Raw genomic sequence first — 23,680 nt, 5'->3', positions numbered from 1 at the left:
AGTGTGTCCACCATGCTGGGAGATATGTGAAACTATTTTATCCTCATAACAATCCTGAATCAGAGGCGTGAAGTTACTTAGCTAGGGCCACACAGTAAGGCAGCATTCGAACCTGGTCTGGGTGACTGCAAAGCCTGGAAGGTCCCAGCAGATGAGGGGAAGGAAAGAGGGGGAGGAGTCATCTGTGACAGTTGTCCCAGAATGGGCATAAACAGGATGTGGTGTTAGATGAAACCTTTCCCCTACCCCACACCCTGCCCCCTGTAGCCCTGGTCCCCACCCCTAGAGGACAGCGGAACCCAGAAAAGAAGAGGCCTGTGGACAGAAAAGTCATGGTTGGGGCCAGGGTCGTATGGAAAGGGCTAGGGGCTGGAGTGGGGCTGGGGCTAGGAGGACACCAGGGTGAAGGGCAGGCTGTGGAAGGGAGGTCAAGGCTGGGGGAAAAGAGACTGTGGTTCCGGGTTTAGCCCAGGCAAGCAGATCCCTGGGCCACCCCGGGCGTTGCCCAAGGGCACCTGCTGAGAGGGCTCGAGTCCAGCCTCTGCTCTGCAAAGGGGCAGCATCTGCCCTGAGGGAAAGGAGCCTTTTCCTAATGTTCACAAAGGCAATCTATGGGCTATTGGGTCTTCCTCCTCATTAGTAGATGGAAAAACTGAGGTTTGGGGAAGGGGGCAGGGCTGAGGCCAGGCGACTCAGCTCTTGCTGGGCTCCTCTGACAGTCTGACTCCCTGGTGGTGTGCGAGGTGGACCCAGAGCTAAAGGAAAAGCTGAGGAAATTTCGCTTCCGAAAAGAGACGGACAATGCGGCCATAATAAGTGAGTGTCATCTTCCCTCCTGGAAGGATGGGGTATGGGGACAAGCGTGGGGGCAGATGGGAGGGGCCTCTAACCCCCATGTGCCCTCCCTCCTCAGTGAAGGTGGACAAAGACCGGCAGATGGTGGTGCTGGAGGAAGAATTTCAGGTGAGGGGATCGGGGGATGGGACCTCCAAGAAGGGCAGGGTGGGACTGGGAGACCCAAGCGACTGTGACTGATGCTAAGAGCCTGGCATGGGGGGCCAGAAAGACCCGGAGGTCAAGTCCCAACTTAGCTGTGACCCTAGGCGAGAGACTTCACCTGTATGGGTCTCTCTTTCTTCATCTGTGAAACGGTGATAGCAGTCCCTACCTCTTAGAGTTGTCTGTGGATTCAATGATTTAATCCTTGTAGGGGGTTTAGAAGAAAAGTGTCTTAACACCTCTGGGCTTCAGTTTGCTCATCTGTAAAATGGGGATAACAATAAGACCAACCCCTCTGGGATTTGGGAGAGGTCAATGAGTTAATCCATGTATGTGTATTTCTTGGACAAGTGCCTTGGCACACAGTAAGTGTTCATTTAATGGCAGTCTTTTTTTTTCTCTCCCCTCATCCCCAGAATATTTCTCCAGAGGAACTAAAAATGGAGTTGCCAGAGAGACAGCCCAGGTATGCTGGGGGAAGGAAGGGGACGGTCAGGCCATGGGGAGAGGGGTGACGATAGGGATACAGACTGAGGGACTGTTTGGGTTCCAGTCCTATTCATGGGCTCGGGATCTATGTCTCTGAAGTCAAATGTTCCTGTCCTAGGACTTTTGGTTTGTTTACCAAAATTTTATTGCAGAATTTTACACTAATAGTCATATGTAATGTTAGAGTTTGCTTTTTTTTTTTTTGTACAAACCATGTCAGGTTTTGGTCTCAACATTGCACTTGCTTCATTTAAAAAAAAAGTTAAAATTTCCTTATTTTTCAATACTTGGGCATACTTTGAGTAGCAAAGGATTTATTTGACCTTTAATGATTGGGGAGAATCCTGTGTGAAGCCAGAGGAGCCTGGTGCTTTTGTGTGTGGAGGAGCTTTTCGACACTTCTGTGAAAACTGGTCTCTTTAGATTTTTCATCTCAACTGATTTTTGGGTGCCCTACAACTCTGAGCCTCAGAGTTGAGATCTCAGGCTCTAGATCTCAGCCAGGACCAGCATCCTGGGCGTCTGACAAGTGCAGTCACACAGGGCCCCGTACCCAGAAGGGAGCCTTGAATGCAGGGCTTGATGCTTTACGACTGCCTGCTGTCTTGAAATTCTTTATAGTTATATCTTTGAATCTGTGTTTTGTGTGAAGTGTGATGGAACAATGGAGCATGCGCCGGGGGCTTGGAGCCTCCCTCAGCTCATATCTCCAGCCTGGATGGGTTCTCAGCTACCCATTCCCTGCATTGCCCAGCAATGGCTGCTGCCCTCTGTCCTAGGCAGGGGACCCGATTACAGGTTCAGGGAGTGTCAGGGTCAGGGTCGGTACTCACCCCCTGCATGACAAGTTCCAGGGTGTGCCTTTGAGCATTTCCATTCCCTCTGTGAGTGTCCCCATGCCCAAGAGAGCGTGATTTTAAATAGGAAATTTTAAAAGATCAATCTGAAGAGAGACTGCAGAAGAAAGGAAAAAAGCCTTTCTCCTGTGTTTATAAAAAGGGGCCCTGCATTTTCATTTTGTGCTGGGCTTGGGAAATTATGTAGCTGGCTGTAGTCTCAGCCCCTGATTCTAGTTCTCTGTATAGTAAAACATAGTGGTTGAGCACTTATACTCTACCAGCCAACTTCCTGGGTTCAAATCTATCCATAGAAACTTGGGCAAGTGACTTCACCTCTCTGGGCCTCAATTTTTCCATCTGTAGTATGGGGATAATAATAGTACCTACATCATAGGGTTGTTGTGAATCAAATAAGCACTTATTTATTTATTTATTTTGGCCGCACCACTCGGCATGTGAGATCTTAGTTCCCTGACCAGGGATGGAACCTGCGCCCCTGCAGTGGAAGGGCAGAGTCTTAACCACTGGACCGCCAGGGAAGTCCCTAAGCCACTTTTTCTTAAAAAAAATTTTTTATTGAGATATATTTGACATATTATATTAGTTTCAGGTGTACAACATAATGATTTGATATTTGTATATACTGTATTACAAACTGTTCACCACCATAATCTAGTTAACATCTGTCATCATACATAGTTTAAAAAAATTTTTTTCTTACGATGAGGACTTTTAATATCTACTCTTTTAGCAACTTTCAAATATACAATACTGCACTGTTAACTATACTTACCATGCTGTACGTCATATCCCTAGGACTTATTTAAAATAAATAATGGGAAATCAAATAACTGGAAATTTGTACGTTTTGACTCCCTTCACCCATTTCGCCCACCCCCACCTTTGGCAACCACTAATCTGTTCTCTGTATTTATGAACTTGGTGGCTTGTTTCTTTGTTTTTATTTTTTAAATTCCACATATAAGTGAGATCATAAGACATTTATCCTTCTCTGACTTATTTCACTTAGCGTAATGCCCTCAACATCCATCCATGTTGCATATGGCAAGATTTCGTTCTTTTTTATGGCTGAATAGTATTCCATTGTGTGTGTGTGTGTGTGTGTGTGTGTGTGTGTGTGTGTGTGTATACTGCATCTTCTTTATCCATTCATCCATCAATGGGTACTTAGGTTTTTTCCATATCTTGGCTATTATAAATAATGCTGCAATAAATATGGGGGTGCATCTATCTTTTCAAATTATTGTTTTCATTTTCTTTGATAAATACCCAGCAGTGGAATTGCTGGATCACATGGTAGTTCTATTTAGCATTTACTATTATTATTATTATTTTAATTATTAAAAAGACTTTTAATTTTGAAATTATTATAGATTCACAGAGAGTTGCAAATATAGTACCCCTTATCCAGTTTCCCCCAATGGTTACATCTTACCTAACTACAGTACAGTATCAAAACTGGGAAACTGACATTTATACACTGTATGTATAGTTCTATGTTATCTTTTTTTAAAAAATTAATTAATTAATTAATTTTAATACAGCAGGTTCTTATTATTTATCCATTTTTATTATTATTTTTTAAATCATTTATTGTGTTTGAGGCTAGTACCCTGCGTCTCAGTTGTTAACCCTAGGTTCTCAGACTCAGTCAAGATTTCAAGGTTGTGGTCTCAGGTAATGGGCACTGGGCCTGGGCTCCAGGCCAAGTCTTGAGTTTGGATTCCCTCTTGCTGCTGTAGGTTCGTGGTCTACAGCTACAAGTACACGCACGCCGATGGCCGAGTGTCCTACCCCTTGTGTTTCATCTTCTCCAGCCCTGTGGGTGAGACACAGCTCTACTCATCCTGAGAAAGTGGTCTTAGATTCTGTGTGAGGGTGTGTAAGTGTGTGTGTTTGAGTGCAAGTGTGTGTGCATGCCTGTGACTGGTGATTGTGTGACTGTGTGCATGTGTATAGGTGCCTGTGTGAGAGTGTGGTGTGTGTGGTGTGAGTCCTGAGAGGGCATTGGGTGGAGGTGGAGGCACAGAGCCCCCATCCTCCTTAGTCCTGAGGCGTATAAGCAAACTCACTTCTTCCTTTTACCTAGAAACCCCTGTCTGGCCCCAAACCAACTCCAGGGACCCTAAAATAACTTCAAGCCCCCAAACAAACCTGGGGACTCTGACTATAGCCTCCAGGGATCTCCTTAGAACAGTTCCTGGGACTCTTAGAAAACTCCAGGGTCTGCAGGACATTACTAGGGCCTTAGAGAACACTCTGGCATCCCCCAGTTATGCTTCCTCCTTCTCTTTTCCACACAGGCTGCAAGCCTGAACAACAGATGATGTACGCAGGAAGCAAGAACAGGCTGGTGCAGACGGCAGAGCTCACAAAGGTCTGGGCCTGGGGCTGAGGCTCCCGAGTGTGAGAGGGAGAGTCTGGACTCCTGGTCTGTGCCATGAGGGGGCTGGGGATCTGGGTTCCTGGGTCTGAAGGAGGAGGGGGTCAGGGCCCTCACTCTTTTCGGTTCCTGAGTGGATTATAATACTGAGCCCTCTCTCTGCCCAGGTGTTTGAAATCCGCACCACTGATGACCTCACAGAGGCCTGGCTCCAGGAGAAGTTGTCTTTCTTTCGCTGACCTCTGGGCGGGGGACCTGAACTCAGGCCCCCTAGGACCTGAACATCTGAGACCTTAAAGAAATTAAAATACAAGAACTCAGAGACCCTCAGTTCTGGCTCAGTTTCTGTTCCTCACTGTGGGCTGTAGGTGGCAGTCCTGCAGTACCAGCCTTAGGCCAGTAGAGGGCAGGCAGATCCAGTGGACGCCTGCTGAGGCCTGGGAGTAGAGGAGGATTCAGTACCTGTTCCTCTGAAAGAAAGGGAGGGGCCTGCAGGATTTCCTAGGGAGAAATGAGGGAGGCCTGGTCTCCTAGAGGGATTGAGGGGATATCTGAATCTGTGGAGGGGCCACTCCCAAGGGGGACAAGGACACCTGCGTCCCTGAGAGTAAAGAAGGCCGAGTGCCTGTCTCCCCACCTCTCACCTTCCCACCCTAGCAGGCATTAGCTGGTACCTATGCTAATTTTCTCAGTAAGCCCCCACGCAGGAAGATTTTAAAGGCAGAAAAGTTGTTGAAGTTGCTATAAAAGTGAAATAGAACAGCTTCAGGGGCTGGGGAGTTGCTGGGGGTGGGTGGTTTGTGCAGTTGGGTAGGCCTGAGGGCCCAGGTCTGGGAAAGATTAAGAGGATCCAGGACTCTCAGTGGAACCCCGAGGAGTATGAGGTTGAGGAGGCAGGAAAGGGACACTGCCTGCCCCTGTCTGGAGATTCTTCTTTCTTTCTCTGTCATCTCTGGGTATTTGACTCTCTCAGGCTTTCTGTTTCTGAGGGACATTCATTGAGCACCCACAGTGTACCAGGCTCTGAGGATTCTGAGATGGGCAGGTTTTCACAGAGTTGAATCACTGTCTCTCTCTGCCTCTCCTCCAGGTCTCTGATTGTTCCTCTCTCTGTCCCTAGATTCAGGGACCTGGGAACTCCCTCCTCCCACCCTTTTCCAGGTTCCCAGTTGAGAGGTGGCTGTTGCCATGGTAACAAGGACAGAGTGACCTTGGGCCCTGGCTGCCCCTCCCCCGGCCCTGTCATTCCTGGGGGAGGGTCCACAAGCCCAGCTCCAACCCTTCCCCTTCCTTCCCAGCCTTAACATGTCCTCATCACCCCACTCTGTCCCATCCCTTGCCCCTTGTCCCCAGTCAGGACAAGCCCTTTGCATGAGGGATTCAGGATAGAATCGCTCTACACTGGACTATAGAGAGATCCCCACTGCCCTCAGTTTTCTGTGGGGAGAGGGTTGGGTTGAGCGCCTCTCCTCTCTTTCACCCATGCTGGTGCCCCTATCCCATTTCTCTTGCTAGGGATGTCTCTACACATCCCTCTGCACAGCCTCAGTTCCTGAAGGCTAGAGATGAGGAGATAGGACGGCTCATTCAATGAAGAGGTCAGCAACTCCTGGTCTGCAGGGATCAGAGAGGCAAAAGGACTTGTCCAAGGTCATGAACTTACATGATCAAATGGATAATAATAGCCAACTCTGATTGAGGGCTTCCTATGTGCCAGGTACTTCTATAAGCACTTTACAGGTATTAACTAATTTAATTCCTACAGTAACCCGTGAAGAAGGTACCAGTTTTATCCCAATTTACAAATGAAGAAACTGAGGCACAGAAGTCAAAAATACTCGCTCAAAGCCACACAGCTAGTGGTCTGTACAGTTAGAACTTTAACCCAAAGCTATCCTGTGGTCCACGGCCACTCCCTCTCTTAGGCAGGGGATTCAGGGAACCCGCTCCTCTTCCTCTACCTCCTCTTTCTCCTCCCACTACCCCCCACACCACGGTTAAACTGTCTGCCTCCAGGTTCATGATTGCAAACGATCCAATCAGAAAGAGGCATGTGCAAGGACTTGCCCAATCAGGAGCAAGGAGTTTGGAAAGCAGGGACCAATCAGAGAGGGTGACTCTGAGGGGCAGTCCAATGCAGAGTAGGTTTGAGTAGAGGGCTTGTGGAGGGACCAATCAAAGAGGTCAGAACAGAATACCGCTGTACAATGCAAAGTGGGCTCAATGGGGCGTTGCTTTTGGTTTGGGGCCAGGCCTTTGAGGGGCGGTACAGACTGGGAGCCACCTCCTCTCTTTCCACCAACCTCCTCTCTAGGTTCCCACAAATCCAGGCTCCCTAGGCTTTTCCTGGGGCACTTCTCCCTGCTAACCTTGAATGTGAGCAGGGCTTATGTTGAACAGGTGAAGACTGGACGTTAGGTCGGAGCTGAGAATGGGGTACCCAAGTTAGACTTGAAGGGCCAGTGCTTAGGCTGAAAGCTTGACGCTTTTGGAGTGGAGCCTAAGGTGGAGGGGTGGGGCTTAGGTGGGGGCAGGGTCCAGGCTGAAGAAGTATGAATGTTATAAATTTTAGGGTGGTGACTAAGGTAAAGGGGTGGGGCTTGGGCTGTGAGGGTGAGACCTAGGCTTGAGGGGTGTTATTTAAAGTATTTATTTATTTATTTTTGGCTGCCTCGGGTCTTAGTTGCGGCATGTGGAATCTTTCCTTGCGGGGGGTGGTGCGTGGGCTTCTCTCTAGTTGTGGCCCGTGGGCTCTGGCCGCGTGGGCTCTGTAGTTGTGGCACATGGGCTCTCTAGTTGTGGCGTGTGGGCTTAGTTGCCCCGCAGCATGTGAGATCTTAATTCCCCGACCAGGGATAGAAACCGTGTCCCAAGCATTGGAAGGGGGATTCTTAACCACTGGCCCACCAGAGATGTCCCGAGGGGTGTTATTTATTTAGGTCAGATAGGGGAGAGATTTTGCTGTGGGGTGGGGCCTTAGAGACAGAGGGTGGAGCCTATGCTTGGGGGCAGGGCCTAAGTTGTTGAAGAATTAGATTGGATCTCTATTAGCTGGTCTAGGTCAGGAATTAGGGCCCCAGGGAATTAATCATACTATCAGCTTCCACCTGTTGCCCTGTTTTTCAGGCCATCTCACATTCCCTGACCTCATGGGGCATTCCCCTGCCTCTGGGGTATATCCTTCCCTTTGCAGGGACCCCAGGCTGGGAGATCCTGTGTATTCCTGAGTGTGGGCTCTCCAGTGAGTCTGCAGCAGATCTAGCTTCCAGACCCTCTCTTAAGAGGAGTTCAAGAACACATGTTTACCGAACACCTACTGGGTGCCAATTACTACTCTGGACACCGGAGAAAATTGGTGCCCATGCCACCTCCTTCAGGTGGCTTACATTTCAATGACTAGACAATAAGCAATAAATGAATAAGTAAATGATAAATAGGTAAACAACAAGCAAACAAGAGTATTAGCAAGTATTAGCAAGAGTGATAGGGCTATGAAGGAAATAAAATGAGGTGATGGGATGATAAAAATGGTGGGACCCTTCTGAGTTTTGTGTTTTTTTTGCCGCCTCTTTAGTCTCTAGAAGAGTCCTCTGGTTTTTTCCCCACCAACATTTATCATGAAGAATTTCAAACATACAGCAAAGTTGAAATAATTTTACAGTGAACACCCATATATCCATCACCTAGATTCTACCATTAACTTTTCTTTTTGGCTGCGCCATGTGCCATGTGGGATTTTAGTTCCCTGACCGGGGATTGAACCTGTGCCCCCTGCATTGGAAGCTTGGAGTCTTAACCACTGGACTGGCAGGGAATTCCCTACCATTAACGTTTTGACTGTGCTTGCTTTATCACATAGCCATCCATCTATCCATCCATGAATCCATTTTTATTTTTAAAGTATTTCAAAGTAATCTGCAGACATCAGGAGAATTGGTGGTGGTGGGGATGTAAATTGGTCATGGGAAAGAGATCTCTGAAGAGATTACATTTGAATTAAGAATTGAATGAAAAGATGGGATCAGCCATGGAAGGGGAAAACAGTGCAAAGGCCAAGGGGCTGGAATTGAGGTGGTATGTTGGAGGAAGAGAAAATTCATTATTGAGGCTAAAAGACAAACGTGGTCAGGGATGATGTCAAGAGGTGGGCAGGGGCCAGAGCTCACAGGGCCAGATATGCTCTGTGAGTGAGGCTGTCTTTGCCTGGGCTCAGGCTCTTTGTTTCTCCATCTCTGTATACCTTTGTCTCTCTTATTATTAACTTCTCACCACCCTGCCCCCTTCCACTCCCGTCCATCCCAGGCCTGCCCTCACCCTCTTTCCCCTTCGCCTCCACCTTGTTCTGACATTTACCATCTGTGTGACCTTAGGCAAGTGACTAAACCTCTCTGTGGCTCAATTTTCTTCATCTGTAAAATGGGGATAATAATGCGACTTCCTCATCTGGCTGCTGTGAAGAGTGAATGGAGTCATATATGTGAAGCCCTTAGATCCACTCCTGGTACATAGTAGTGTTTGACACGTGTCCACTTTTGCTGTTGCTGTTATTATTCTCCCACATCTGTCCTCCCAGCCCTGGTCCTCCACATCCTGGCAGGGAGCACCAAATACCAGGGTGAGAGGTGGGGATGGTGCCTGGGTGGTGGTGGTAATGGTGATGGTGATGGTGAAATCTAAAGACTAGGGGGTGGGAGGTGGGATTGTGAGTGTCCCCAGGGGCATCTAATGGTTGTGAGTGGTTCACTGGAGCTTCACTAGAGGGAAGTTCTGCAGAGATGCCCTTGATCTGGGGGGCAGGGCAAGCTCCATGTGATGATGTGGCTGGGAAGAATTTAGGGAAGGGGTTTAGGGGAAGACCTTGGAATCCAAATGGGATTCAAAATGGGAGGGATTTGCGCCACCAGGAAGCTGGGGAATTGCAATAAGACAGATTTTGAGGGGAGGACTTGCTGGGTTTAGGGGCCAGTGAATATCTCAAAAAGAGGTGGAAAGTGGCCTGAGATACTCAGTGGGAGAAGGGCTGGGGGTCAGCTATTTGATAGGAGTTGGGCAAAGGGGTCTGAACAAGGAAGGAACAAGGCATTCTGGACTCCACAGAAGTCACAGGGAGGGGGAAAGGTCTTCAGGGTTCAAGAGAGAGAATAGGAATGGGGAGGAGGCTGGGTCCTCAGGAGGGCAGCACCGGTGGGGAGGAAGATCAAGAATCTGGGGCAAATTGGGCATTCTGTAAACCAAGGGGTGCCTTGGAGGGGAGGACGGTCTGGGATCTAATGGGGGTAATCAGGAACGTTTAGGGTCTCCCATGTGGGTAAGAGACATATTTGGGCCTCCTAGATGTTAGACGTGGTCTGGAGTTCCTATTGGGGGGCAGGGAATGGTTTGAGGTCGAGAGGTTAGAAGGACATAGAGGGTCCCCAGGAAGGAGTGGGATATGGTTTGTGGTCCTGAGTGGCTGTAGAACATGGTTTGGGTCCCCAAAGGGAGTAAGGCGCGATCTGGGGTCTCCCTGGATGTTGACATATAGTCTGAATCCTCTCTGGATGTTGGGGTGTGATCTGGGGGCCCTGAGTGATGGGGTGTGGTCTGGGGTCCACCTGAATGTTGGGGTATGACTTACGGTCCCTGATGGGGGTGCTGTGGATCCCCTTGGATGTGGTCTGGGGTCCCCTTAGATTTGGGGGTACAGACTAAGGTCCCTGATGGGTTTGGGGCAGAGTCTGAGGTCACCAAGGAGAGCAGGACATGATTTGTGGTCCTGGGTGGCTGAGGAACGTGGTCTGGGTTCTCAAAGGAGGTAAGGCATGATCTGGAGTCCCCCTGGGCATTGGGACACGATCCGAGGTCTCCACTGGGGCTTCAAGGGTTCCCCATGCCAGTCGGGGCGTGGTCTGGTGGTCTCCCGGGAAGCCGGCAGGGCTGGAGGTGGGGCTGGGGAGGGGTTGGGGGCGGGCCGGCAGCTCCGCAGGGGAGAGGGGTCTGCAGCTGGCCCAGGGGCGGGGGGCGGGGGCGTGTAGCCGCCCCGCCCGGCCCCTCCGGTCGGCGTCCCCTCCCCGCTTGCGGTGGTGGCGGCGGCGGGGCTCCGGCGGCGGGCGGTGCGGAGGGCGGAGCTCGGCGGCGGCTCGGGAGGGAGGGCGGGAGGCGGGAGGGAGGCGGCCCCGCGGCACCGCGCCCCCTCCCCCGGCCCTCCCCCCACCATGGCGCGGAGCGAGGCAGCGGCGGCGGGGCCGGGCCCGGGGCCCCCCCTTGACTGGGTGAGCGCGGCCCGCAGCGGCCAGGGAGGCGGCGGGCGGGGGCGCCGGTGTGAGCGCCGGTGTGAGCGTGCGAGCGTGTGAGTGTGTGTCCGCGGCGCTGCGGCGGGCCCGGCGTGCGCTCGCGCGGCCCTCTGTGTGCCCGGCGCCGGCGTGTGCGGCGCCCTGCTTGTGTGGCCATCCGGGTGTGTGCCGGGTGTCGAGCCGAGGTGCTGTGTCCTGCCGTGCGTGTGTGTCCCACCGGGTGGCTGCCCCTCCTGCTGTGTGTCTGGGGGGCTGTCGCGCGCCCATCGGAGGGGCTGTGTGCAGGTGTGTGTGCGTGGGTTGTGTGCCCAGGTGTGGGTCCCCCACCCTACCCCCCCGCAGCTAGTGTCTTCGCGCGGCTAGCTGCGTTGGGTGTTTGTGTCCGGGTTGGATGTCCATCCCAGGATCTGTGTAACCGGGTGTGCCCGCTTGGGTGTCCATTTGTGCGTGTGTGTGTGTGTCTGCGGGTTGTATGTCTCCGAGGGTGTGTGTCTTTGCGTCCATGTCAGGTTCCCGGCGGGGGGCTGGGGCTCAGCGCCTCGTGGGACCAGGCCTCTGTGTGGGTTTGGGGGAGGGGAGTTTGCCGCTTCCTCGGTCCATGTCAACTCCGGGGGGGTGGTGGTCCTCGGCGGTCCTTGGGGGAGACGGCCATGTCTTCCCCTTCCTGGTGGCTGGGTGGGGGGGGGGATGGGCAGCCGGTAGGTGGACAGATGGAGGGATGAGAGGCCGAGGGATGGACAGATGGGCCCTAGGGGAGGGATGCAGACCCGGCCCTTTCCCACACCCATCCCACCCCACTCCCTCACCGGCCAGATCTCCGCAGATGGGGCCGGAGTTGCCTGCATCCAGATAGCCAGGCTGAGGGACCTTTGGGCTGCTGGTGGGAGGATTGCCTTGGACCAATGCTCTACGACTCAGGCCCTCAACCCTCTGAGATTCGACCTGCTGAACTCTGACCTGGCTGGGGAGGGGTTGTGCTGGGAGGGAGGGATGTTAGGATTTCTTTGGCCTGGGCAGTAGGTGGGGCGGGGGTGCCTCAGGTCTGGGAGGCATGTGTGTGTCCATGACTGTGTGTGAGTGGGGTTCTCTGCTTATCTGTTGACTGTGCCACTGTGGTTCAATATTTTGTGTGTATTTGTAAGTGTGTAAATCCCTCACAGGGCAGTTGTGCGAGCACGTCTGTTATGAGTGAGCACCTGGGAGTGTCTGTGCAGAGGTGGGTCTTTCTGTACCTGTGTACTTGTTTGAGTGTGTATCAGCCTTGTAAGCGTCTGTGCATGTTGTGGTTCTGTGTATGTGTGTGAGGTGTGTATTCGCGAGTGTGTGCATTCGTGCATCTGTTGGTGTGATAATGTATGTGACCATGCATCATGGGGATATGTGAAGTTGCATGAGTGTGTTTGGGCATTTAAGAGCATGCACCTGTGTATCTGTGCACGTGAGCATCTGTTGTATGTGTGTGCCCCTGTGTGTTGGTGAGTGTGCAAGGGTAGATCGGTTATAGGTGCACGCACCTGGGGACACGTGGGTTTCACTCTTGTGTGTGTGCATCTGTGTGTGAGTGTACAAGGGAAAAGGCAATATGGTATGTGTGGTTGTGCATTGGTGTGTCAACCTTGAGGGTATGTGTCTATACTGTGAGTCCATTTTTGTGTTCACGTTGGTCTCTGGGGGGTGGGGTTGTGTATGTTCAAATACATATATTCAGGATGATATGCGCACATGTGCCTGTGTCCTTGACACAAGGCTGACCCCACTTATGGGCCCAGTGAATTGGGGCCCATGTGGCATGACCTGTGGTATGCTGGGATCCATGGATACAAGTGTGCCCACATCCTGGACCAAGAGTCTGTTGAGGGCGGGGGGCACACAGATCATGCTGCTGTGTCCATGGAAATCCAGATGGAGAGTCGTGGGTTGTGGGCCCATGTGGGTTTTGGCATGTCCACACATGTTGGTGTGACAGTGGTGTGATGGTGAAGATGAGAATCTCTGGTCCTCCCCCAGCTCCTGGTACTGTTCAGGTCTTTGAAGTTGGGGGACTGGGATGTGGATTCTGGAAGGAGGAGGCTGGGAGCCTAGAATCCTGGGTTTGAAGGAGAAGAGGGCTGGGGGGCCAGAATCCTGTGTCTTGAGAAAGGCAGGAACTGAGACCTGGACTCTTGAATCTGAGGGAAGGGGAGGGTGGGGTTCTTAGCCTCTTGAGCCCCCAGAGGACAAAGGACAAAAGTCCTAGACTCTTGGGTTTTGGAGGGTGAACAGTCTTAGGCCCAGACTCCTTGGTTTCCAGAGATGACTTCCTGGGTCCACCTGAGACTATGCAGAATCTGCAGCAGGAGAGCTGAGAGAGTGATCACACCAGGGACTTCCTTGGCTGAGATGGTCTCTGAGGCAGGTCTCCGGAGAGGAGCCAGAAGAATGTTAACGGTGTGGTTTTGTTCCTTTGCAGGTACTGGCCCAGGCCCTGATTCCCTGAAGAGAGGTGAGCGGGGGTCCCACAGGCTGGGGAGAGAGATGTGGAGTGACTGGGCTTGTTCTGAGCCAGCTGGAGGCCTGGAACACTGCCTTGTATGGATTTCAGTGGCGGGTATGGCAGGGACCAGGTGCCCCCCAGGCTGGGGGGTAGGGACAAGGTCAGGAACATCGTGTTTGGGTAAGGGCTCGAAAGAACCATGGCATGGGTGGTAGGTGGTGGTCTCAGACCTGGAGGCATCCCCTTTCAGGATGAGTCAAGTGGTCGGAAAAGGGAAGTTTCCACATATCAGTAAAGGATCCAAAAGAGTTTCCTGACGTGGTATGACCCTGCATTTGGAAAGTGGCATGGATATAGTTTACCATTGTGTGTGTGTATGTGCATGTACGTGGGAAAATCTCCTGATACTCAGACCTGCTGGTGGCTGAGAAAAAGCCAGAGAAAACGATAATTTAACGCTAATAGCAGCTAAGGTTTATATAGTGTTTACTCTGTCAGCAACTACTCTAAGCATGTTACAGTGTATTATCTCATCTAATCCTCACAATAATCCTGTGAGGCAGGTGCTATCATCCCTGTTTTACAGATGAACACACTGAGGCACAAAGAGAGGAAGTCACCTGATTAAAGTCACACAGCAGGGAATTGGGGGTGTGAACCTGGAAAGGTTGGGGCCAGATTCTGTCCGGCAAGGCTGCACTGCCTCTCGATGAATGTTAGCTATTTTCAGTGTTATTATTACAGTTTCAACTTGAGTCCCACCCAAGCTGTGGGACTTCCCGTTGCATAGATTGTGGTTCTGAGCCCTAGAGACCCTACTGCCAAGCAGGTACAGAGCTGGGCCTCCTACCTTGGGAGCGCCACCTCCCAGGCCAGGGTTTTCTGTCCATTGTAGAGCAGTGTCCTGGAGAGAGTGCAAGACAAATTAGTGGGGGGCCTCAGAGATGGTGGGATACCCTGACTTTGCCTTTTTCTCTCTTCAGCCCCATCACCGTCTCCCTCAGTCTCTCTCTTTCTTCCCGTCTTTATCTGTCTCTATAACACTCTTACTTTCTCTTCCTGTCTCTCCCCCTCTCCATCTCTGTGTCTCAGTCTCTCTTTTCTGTGTGTGTCTCCTCCACCCAGTTTTTCTGGCTCTCTTTGCTTCAGTCTTACTGTCTCTTCACCTTTCTTTCAGATTCTTTCTCTTGTTATCTCTTTGTCTCTCTCTCTGAATCTGTCTCTCTGTAACTGCGAGTCCATCTCTCCCTCCCCCTCGTCTCTGTCTCTTGGTCCCTTCTCTGTGTCCACAGTCCCCCTCCTCATGGGCTGAAGGATCAAGGCCACATCAGGTCACAGGCCCCAAATGCAGATTCCTGGGAGGTGGGCCAGCAGGGACTGGGGCATGGGGTGGGGTGAAAACAGTTTCAGGGACCCCCCCCCCTTCCCATCCTTTTCTCTTCACCCCCCACCCACCCTGTGTTGTGATGGGAGTTGACATGTCGTGGGCTGCAGCTGCCGCAGGGGGAATCCCTGCCGGAAGGTTTTGCCTGGAGCAGAGGCACAGCCTGATTTTGTGTGTGTGTGTGTGTGTGTGTGTGTGTGTGTGTGTGTGTGTGTGTGTGTGTAGGCATATATGGGGCCTTGTGCCCATTAATGTGAGCATGAAAGTCTGCCCCCTGTGTGGGAGCTCAGCAGAGCCCAGGATGAAACCAGCCTCAGAGAAAGACTTTTCAAGACTGAGCAGGGAGACTGATGTGTTTTTCTCAGCCTCTCCCACCTTCAGAACCCCTCTGCTACAGCCAGAGGTTGCGGGGGGTGTATTACCCTTAACATTTACTGAATACTTACTGTGTGCCAGGCCCGATGCTCAGTGACCCCTATGAATGAGTTCACTGAACTCTTGCAGCAACCCAATGAAGACAGTACAATTATCAGACCATTTTACAAATCAGGAAATTATGGCCTAGTTAGGGAAAATCATTGGTTTGGGGTCACAGAGCTAGCAAGCTGGGGAAGCCAGGACTTGAACCTGAGTCTATTTGATCTAAAGCCCTTGCTCTTAATAATAGTGCACATTTCTATCTCTGGCACATATTGGACACGATGATAATAATAATAATTATCCACTTACATGTATTGAACACATTGTATGTGCTGGGCACTGTTCTGAGTATACCATGCTCATTAATCCATTTAATCCTCACAGAGGTAAGGCCTGTTTTTATCTCCATTTTACAGATGAAGAAACCGAGATTCAGAGAGGTTCAGACACTTGCCCGAGGTCACACAGCTAGTAAGTGTCAGAGCTGGAATTTGAACCCAGGGAGTATGGCTTTGAAATCCATGACTTTAAGCCCTAGTCAGCAGTGATTTTTCAAAATATATCATGGGTAGTGGAAGACACAGGCTGGGCCAGATGACATCCCTCTGGTTGTGAGATTATAAGAGGTCTGGGAGCTCCTAGAAGAAGGGCAGAGGTGGGTAGGACACTCAGAGGTGGGGCAGTGGTAATTTACCAAGCAGCAATGGAAATACTGTTATCTATTAACAAGTGCATGCCAGCTGATGATCAGTCTTGTCACTGTTCTAAAGGACCCGCTTGTCAGGAAGGGAGGGATCTGGGTCGGACTCCTAGCAGGAAATCCCAGGGTGGCCAGGCTGGTGGTCAAGCCCTACGCCTGGGTGACCCTTCTCCTTCCTTGCAGATCTCACCTCCCACTCCTCCCGTCTTCCCCCTGCACCATGGCTCCAGGCCCCTTCTCCTCGGCGCTCCTCTCGCTGCCGCCTGCTGCCCTGCCCTTTCTGCTGCTTCTCTGGGCGGGGGCATCTCGAGGCCAGCCCTGCCCCGGCCGCTGCATCTGCCAGAACGTGGCGCCCACGCTGACCATGCTGTGCGCCAAGACCGGCTTGCTCTTTGTGCCTCCGGCCATCGACCGGCGCGTGGTGGAGCTGCGGCTCACCGACAACTTCATCGCGGCCGTCCGCCGCCGAGACTTCGCCAACATGACCAGCCTGGTGCACCTCACCCTCTCCCGGAACACCATCGGCCAGGTGGCGGCCGGCGCCTTTGCAGACCTCCGCGCCCTCCGCGCCCTGCACCTCGACAGCAACCGCTTGGCGGAGGTCCGGGGCGACCAGCTCCGCGGCTTGGGCAACCTCCGCCACCTGATCCTCGGCAATAACCAGATCCGCCGGGTGGAGTCGGCCGCCTTCGACGCCTTTCTCTCCACCGTGGAGGACCTGGATCTGTCCTACAACAACTTGGAGGCCCTGCCGTGGGAGGCCGTAGGCCAGATGGTGAACCTGAACACCCTCACGCTGGACCACAACCTGATCGACCACATCGCCGAAGGTACCTTCGTGCAGCTTCACAAACTGGTTCGCCTGGACATGACCTCCAACCGCCTGCACAAACTGCCCCCTGACGGGCTCTTCCTGAGGTCCCAAGGCCCCGGGCCAAAGCCACCCACGCCGCTCACGGTCAGCTTCGGCGGCAACCCCCTGCACTGCAACTGCGAGCTGCTCTGGCTGCGGCGGCTGACAAGGGAGGATGACCTGGAGACGTGTGCCACCCCTGAGCACCTCACCGACCGCTACTTCTGGTCCATCCCCGAGGAGGAGTTCCTGTGTGAACCTCCGTTGATCACTCGGCAGGCAGGCGGCCGGGCCCTGGTGGTGGAGGGCCAGGCGGTCAGCCTGCGGTGCCGCGCTGTGGGTGACCCTGAGCCGGTAGTGCATTGGGTGGCACCTGATGGGCGGTTGCTGGGGAACTCGAGCCGGACCCGGGTCCGGGGGGATGGGACACTGGATGTAACCATCACCACCTTGCGGGACAGTGGCACGTTCACTTGCATAGCCTCCAACGCCGCCGGGGAAGCCACGGCACCAGTGGAGGTGTGTGTGGTGCCTCTGCCTCTGATGGCGCCCCCACCGGCCGCCCCACCACCTCTCACCGAGCCTGGCTCCTCGGACATCGCCACACCTGGCCGACCTGGTGCCAATGAATCTGGGGCTGAGCGCCGGCTTGTGGCTGCCGAGCTCACCTCCAGCTCCGTGCTCATCCGCTGGCCAGCCCAGAGGCCCGTGCCTGGCATCCGCATGTACCAGGTCCAGTACAACAGCTCCGCGGATGACTCCCTTGTCTACAGGTGGGTGCTGCAGTCCCAGGACCTCCTCCCACCCCAGGGGCCCTCCCTCCCATCTGCCGGCTCACTAGGCCTTCTTGCTCAGCTGGGGTTCTAGATGGGTACGTAGAGTGGTCTCCGGCTCTCATTTGCCATATTTCCTTCTCTCTCTCTTTCTGTCTCACTGTCTTTGTGTTTCACACATTTTGCATATCTTCGTTTCGCACCCACATGAGCCAGACCGGGGCTAGGCACTGGAGTTATAACTGAGTGCGCCCAGCATGATCCCTGCTCTCGTGGGGCTCATGGTCTACGTCACTGCTCGCCAAAGGTGTCCGATTGTCTACCTTGTCAGTTAAACATTCTAGAGCATGAAGTATACTCACACATATATATTTACAGTTACATTCATATTTGGAAATTATATACCAGTGCTACTGTATCAATACATTGGGTACATTATAGAAACAGAAAAGTATGAGAAAAAGATATAAATACAAATTATCTCCACCATCCACTGGGTTAGAAGCCATCGCCCCGGTGAGGACAGACACGTATGGTGTAGACAGATGTTAAAGAGTTACTTTCCCCCATCATCTGTTTTTCTCTTGTTCTCGCCATGTCTCTGTCTGTCTGTACCTTCTCTCCCTCCTGCCCTCATGAGGCACTAAGCCCCGGCTCTCTGCTAGGCCCTGAGCTGGGTGCGGGGGACACAGGGAGACCAAGAGAGCAGTCCCTGCCCTCAGGGAGCTCACAGCCCAGAGGGAGGAGGCCGTACACGATGTATTAACAGCCTTGGCCTTGCGTTGCCTCTCCAGCTGGGTAGTTTTTGAGTGTGGCTCACAGCCACAGACCTGGCACACAGTGGGAGAGTTTGATAGGTGGTTGTGGACTCTGTGGACGTCTCTCCTTCATCCTGGCTCTGCCTCCCTTGGACACACTGTAGAATGCCCACTGAATGCTTAATCCTGTGTTTGACTTCACTTGGGGGCGCCAGAGCGGGTGGAGCCATTTCCCCACCCGTGGGCAACCTCAGATCTTGGGGGTGCTCAGACCTGCACTGAGAAGTCTGCCTCTTGGGCTCCATCTTCACCTTGCCCAGCGTTCTCTTGGCCACGGTCCTGGCACACAGTAGGCATTTTCCCATTGTTGGTTGAATGAGTAGATGCCTCCCTTTTTTCTTGTCTCTGTCATCCTCATTTTCCTCTCTTTTTGAATCTGGTCACCAAACACTGAATAAATGCCTACTGCATGCCAGTTTCCATGCTGGGCCCGGGCCTACCGAGATGGATCAAACACTGGCCCAGTCTTACAAACATTAGGGCAAACAAATGAACAAAACAAAAACTTTTATAACGTGCTACCAAGGATTCTACTCCATTCGACCTTCCCAACTCCGCTGTGAGGCAGCCATGATCCCCCTCCCATTTTACAGACAGGGGAAAGTGAGGCTCAGTTGGGGGAAGTCACTTGCTCAAGGTCACACAGAAAGAGGCAGAGTCAGGATTCCAGTTCTTACCCTTCTAACACCTAATTCTGCCCTTTTTACACTGAACACATGTTTATCGAGCACCTACTGTTTGCCAGGCAGGGATTAGGGGAGATGGATAATACATTTCTGTAAACAGCTCTTGGTTTCTGTGATTCTCCACCTCTCTCTTTCTCTTTTCCTTCTCTCTCTAACCCATGGTCACTACATGATGGAGTGGAGGGAGGTTTACAGGTCCCCAGACCCTGCATGTATGCCGACGTTGGTGGCCCTCTGTCTCCAGCTGGGCAACAGACCCTGGGACTCTTCCATTCCCTGTAGGGCCACAGTTCCTATCCTCCGTCCCCCATTGCAGGCCCCTGTGCTACAGCACTGCAGGGGTTAACTTCCTCACTGCCGCCATGGGCGGAGGTGACAACCAACCAGAAGCCTGCTCTGCTGCTTGCTTGGGTCTTACAGCCAATTAGAGACACATGGGCTCAAGCTTTCTTAAGGAGCCAGCCTCTGTCCTTGGAAAGGGGGGAGTCCCTAGCAACTGGTTATTTTGGGGGAAGGAGCAAAAAGAATCCAAGGCTTTTTGAGAAGGGATGATGAGAGGAAGAGGAAGACTTAGAGCCAGGGGCCCAAGGTTGGATGGGGTGGGGGGGGGCACTGGTCTGTGAAATGGCAGGCAGGGGGAGAGTCAGAGAGGTGGTTGGCCTTTATGAGGTGGTGAGGGCCTTACCTGAAGTCTTTCGGTGGGAGGATGGCTCTTGGTGGTGGTGGAACCTTCTGGAGGTGGAGGAACTGAGGTGGGTTTCAGGACCAGAAGGTGGCCTGTGGAGATGGGGGCATGGCCTTTAGAGGAGGTGGCGCTCCTGCAGCATAGTCCCCACGCAGATGAAGAGGCGGTTCTTGTCTCTGGTGACCCACTAAGAGCTTTGTGGGAGAGGAGAGCTTGCGAGATTGAGTGCATGCAAATCTATGTGGATGTGGCAGTCCCAGGTTAGCCGAGGCTGGACATGAAAGGGGTGTGCCAACAGAAGAGGGGCAAGGCCTAGTGGGAATGGCCTTGTAGATGCGGAGGAGCACAGCTGGCAGGAGAGTGTGAGCCACAGCAAGGGTTACTGGCCAGCATCGTGTGGGACACAAGCTGTTAGTGAAATTATTAAGTGCCAGCCTTTGGCTATGTTAACTCATCATACTTCACGCCATCTCTATGGAGGAGGAATTGTTAATACCACCATTTGGGGGAAATGAGACACAGAGAGGTTAAGAAACTTGCCTGAGGTCACAGAGCTAGCAAGGAGCAGAAGAGAACTCAAACCCTGGCATCGTGGCTCTCAGACTTTGTCAGCTTAACCACTTCTCTACACTGCTGCTCATTTGAGGGCAGGGGCCCATAGCAAGAAAGGAGCATGCTTTCTTGGCTACATTTGCCCCAATTATGGATGAAATTTACCGGGGGGCATGCTTTAGTGACTTCAGGCAGTATAGGGGCAGGGCATGCACAGAGTGGTTGCCTTTATTACCTGGACACGTGCGGGACATGCAAAGAGTAGACATGGTCCTAGGCACAGTAGGGGAACCATCTCCAGTGGACCGTTGTGGGGTGTGGCTTGGAAGGCACCTGTCAATCAGAAGGGAAGTGGCCTTTAGCCCTGGCCCCTTAGTAGGTGGAAATATGGAGTTGAGGGGCTTGGAAATTGTCCCAGAAAATAGATGCAGCTATGAGATGTGTATACCCAAGGATGTACAGATGAGGGGGAGTGGTCTGTATCATGGTTTCCCCGAAAGGACAAGAATGTGTAGAAGAGAGGAACTAGAAGAGCACCCATTGCCCCAGTAGGAGTAAGACGGGCTGTGAGGTGACCTCACTGTCCACTTGAGTGAGGGTGGGGCATGCAGGTAAGGGGGCGTGGCCTGTAGCATCCATCCCCTTAAAGGTGGGAGTATGTAGATAAGAATGCTTGAATGGCATTTGTCCTAGTAGGAATGAGACACTGCTAGGGAGCATGCCCCTTGAGGGCAGGGCATAAAAACTGTAGCATTCCTCCCTGGCAGGGGCCAGGATATGTAGATGAGGGTAGATGAATGGCTAAAATTATCCTAGTAGGTGATGAGACACGGACAGGGGGTGGGTCTGAGGGTGGGGCATGCAGATAAGGGGCATGGGCTGTGTCAAAGGCCCTGAGAGGGTGAGAATTTGTTGCTTGAATGGCTGCTGTTGTCCCAGTAGAGGGTGAGACACTGGTAGGGATGTATCGTTTGGTCCCCCCGGGTGGGACATGCAACTGAAGCATCGCGGTTCAGAGTGGAGCTAACCCCGCGCTGATCCCGCCCCCTCCCGCAGGATGATCCCATCCACCAGCCAGACCTTCCTGGTGAATGATCTGGCAGCGGGCCGCGCCTACGACCTGTGCGTGCTGGCCGTCTACGACGATGGGGCCACGGCGCTGCCCGCCACCCGAGTGGTGGGCTGCGTGCAGTTTACCACGGCGGGGGATCCCGCGCCCTGCCGCCCACTGAGGGCCCATTTCTTGGGCGGCACCATGATCATCGCCATCGGGGGTGTCATTGTCGCCTCCGTCCTCGTTTTCATAGTTCTGCTCATGATCCGCTACAAGGTCTACGGCGATGGGGATGGCCGCCGAGTCAAGGGCACCTCCAGGTCGCCTCCGCGGGTCAGCCACGTGTGCTCTCAGACCAACGGCGCAGGCGCAGGCGCAACGCAAGCCCCGCCCCCGCCGGCGCAAGACCGCTACGAGGCGCTGCGCGAGGTGCCAGCTCCGGCTGCGGCGGTGGCCGTCGAGGCAAAGGCCGTGGCGGCAGACACGGCTTCCGCGGAACCGGAGGCGGTCCTTGGACGCTCCCTGGGCGGCTCAGCCACCTCGCTGTGCCTGCTGCCGTCCGAGGAAACCTCCGGGGAGGAGTCCTGGGCCGCGGCTGGCCCTCGGAGGAGCCGTTCTGGGGCCCTGGGACCGCTGGCTTCGGCGCCCCCCACTTTAGCTCTGGTTCCTGGGGGAGCCCCGGCCCGGCCGAGACCGCAGCAGCGCTATTCGTTTGACGGGGACTACGGGGCGCTCTTCCAGAGCCACAGTTACCCGCGCCGCGCCCGGCGGACAAAGCGCCACCGGTCCACGCCGCACCTGGACGGGGCCGGAGGGGGCGCGGCCGGGGAGGACGGAGACCTGGGGCTGGGCGCCGCCAGGGCGCGCCTGGCCTTTACCAGCACCGAGTGGATGCTGGAGAGTACCGTGTGAGCGGCTGGCGGGCGCCGGGACGCCTGGGTGCCGCGGACAAACGCCCAGCCGCCCGGACGCCGGGGCAGGACTCGGGGGACAAAGCTCCGAGCAAAGACGTCGGACTGCAGGGGAGGCGTGCCCTTCTCCTCCCTGGATGGGGTGGGCGGCCTGGGCTGCGGCTCGAAGTCACGCCCCCGCGCTTAGGGGGGTTGGAGGGTGGGCCGCCGAGCTCCTCTCCCCCACGGACTTTAAGCCCCCCTCCTGCCCCTCCCCCCGCGCGCTCGCGGACCTCGCTGGAGCCGGTGCCTTACACAGCGAAGCGCGGGGAGGGGCAGGGTCCCCCGACACTGCAGCACTGAGACACGAGACCCCTCCCCCTGCCCAGGACCCGGGGCAGGGGCGAGGGACCCATTTTCTTGTATCTGGCTGGACTAGATCCTATTCGGTCCCGCGGCGGCCTCCAAAGCCCCCACCCCCACCCCATTCAATTCCCTGGTCCCGTCGGGTCTGGCTTGGGGTGCCCCTTTCTCTGTTCCCTTCGTTTGTCTCTGTCACGCCCTCTGTCATCTCTGTCTTACGTCCTTCCCTGTTTGTCTCTTATTTCTCTGTCCCGTCATCTCTTCTCCCTCTGAACTCCCGTATTGCGTCCAGCCTCCTTGTCTCTCCAGATTATATCTCCCCAGTACACATTCTCCCGGGCAGGTCCCACTGGAAGGACCAGACTCACCCCTCTTCCTTCCTCTTAACTCCCAAATAAATCCCCACATGAACAAAATCCAAAACCAAATCCCCCTCCCTACCGGAGCCGGGACCCTCCGCCGCAGGAGAATTAAACATTTTTCTGTGTCTGAGGCCACTCTGCTGACCTCTGTGTGTGTCCATGTGTCTTGGGGAGGTTGAGGGGGAGGGTGACCTAGATTACAGCGTAAGGGCTCTTAAGTGAGTCTGAAGGTAGGACAGCTAACTGGGCCCAGGAAGATTTGCAGACAGTTTCCTACCCTCTGAGAGACTTAGAGGTGGGGAATAATATGTCAAAAACAAAACAAACAAACAAAACCCCAAAGGCACAAACAATAACTAAGGTTTAGTGAGTGCTTGCTGTGTGCCAAGCACTTAATTCGTGTAATCCTCACAACAGCCCTAGGACATCGGTACCATTATCCCATTTTATAGATGAGTAAATTGAGGCCCAGAAGTAAAGTAACTTGCCCCAGGTCACATAACCAGAAGGTGGCAAAATTGGGTTTTCAAAAGGCAGGCAGGTTTCTGAATCTTTAGTGCTGAGCAGCTAGGAAATGTTCATTCTACACATAGGCACTGTGCTAAGCACAGCTCATCTCTCCAAGGTCGGACGGCTGTTGGAGGCAGATGCATTTGGTCCCATT

At 53.4% G+C, this 23,680-nt stretch overlaps 2 protein-coding genes across 7 annotated transcripts; both read left to right on the top strand.

Annotated features, from left to right (window-relative positions):
• The first annotated feature begins 215 nt into the window (after positions 1-215).
• On the top strand, positions 216-5,061 carry GMFG (glia maturation factor gamma). Its single transcript, XM_033845129.2, has 7 exons — positions 216-335; positions 720-816; positions 914-963; positions 1,416-1,465; positions 4,091-4,173; positions 4,652-4,725; positions 4,899-5,061. The coding sequence occupies exons 1-7, from the start codon at positions 333-335 to the stop codon at positions 4,968-4,970; spliced, it is 429 nt and encodes a 142-aa protein (XP_033701020.1). The 5' UTR covers positions 216-332; the 3' UTR covers positions 4,971-5,061.
• Positions 5,062-10,847: 5,786 nt separating this feature from the next.
• Positions 10,848-23,146, top strand: LRFN1 (leucine rich repeat and fibronectin type III domain containing 1). Of its 6 annotated transcripts, XM_033844765.2 has the most exons (5): positions 10,849-10,982; positions 13,453-13,485; positions 15,697-15,751; positions 16,164-17,606; positions 21,404-23,146. In XM_033844765.2, the coding sequence occupies exons 4-5, from the start codon at positions 16,201-16,203 to the stop codon at positions 22,311-22,313; spliced, it is 2,316 nt and encodes a 771-aa protein (XP_033700656.1). In that variant the 5' UTR covers positions 10,849-10,982; positions 13,453-13,485; positions 15,697-15,751; positions 16,164-16,200; the 3' UTR covers positions 22,314-23,146. The 6 variants fall into 6 exon arrangements, with proteins under 6 accessions (XP_033700659.1, XP_033700656.1, XP_073651953.1 ...); XM_033844768.2 differs by lacking the exon at positions 15,697-15,751 and having other exon boundaries at positions 10,848-10,982; XM_073795852.1 differs by lacking the exon at positions 10,849-10,982 and having other exon boundaries at positions 11,676-13,590.
• Positions 23,147-23,680: the final 534 nt, after the last annotated feature.

Source organism: Tursiops truncatus, chromosome 19, assembly GCF_011762595.2.
Source record: "Tursiops truncatus isolate mTurTru1 chromosome 19, mTurTru1.mat.Y, whole genome shotgun sequence".
NCBI lineage: Eukaryota > Metazoa > Chordata > Mammalia > Artiodactyla > Delphinidae > Tursiops > Tursiops truncatus.
The sequence above is the reverse complement of the archived record's forward strand: the minus strand, read 5'-3'. Positions and strand labels throughout refer to the sequence as shown.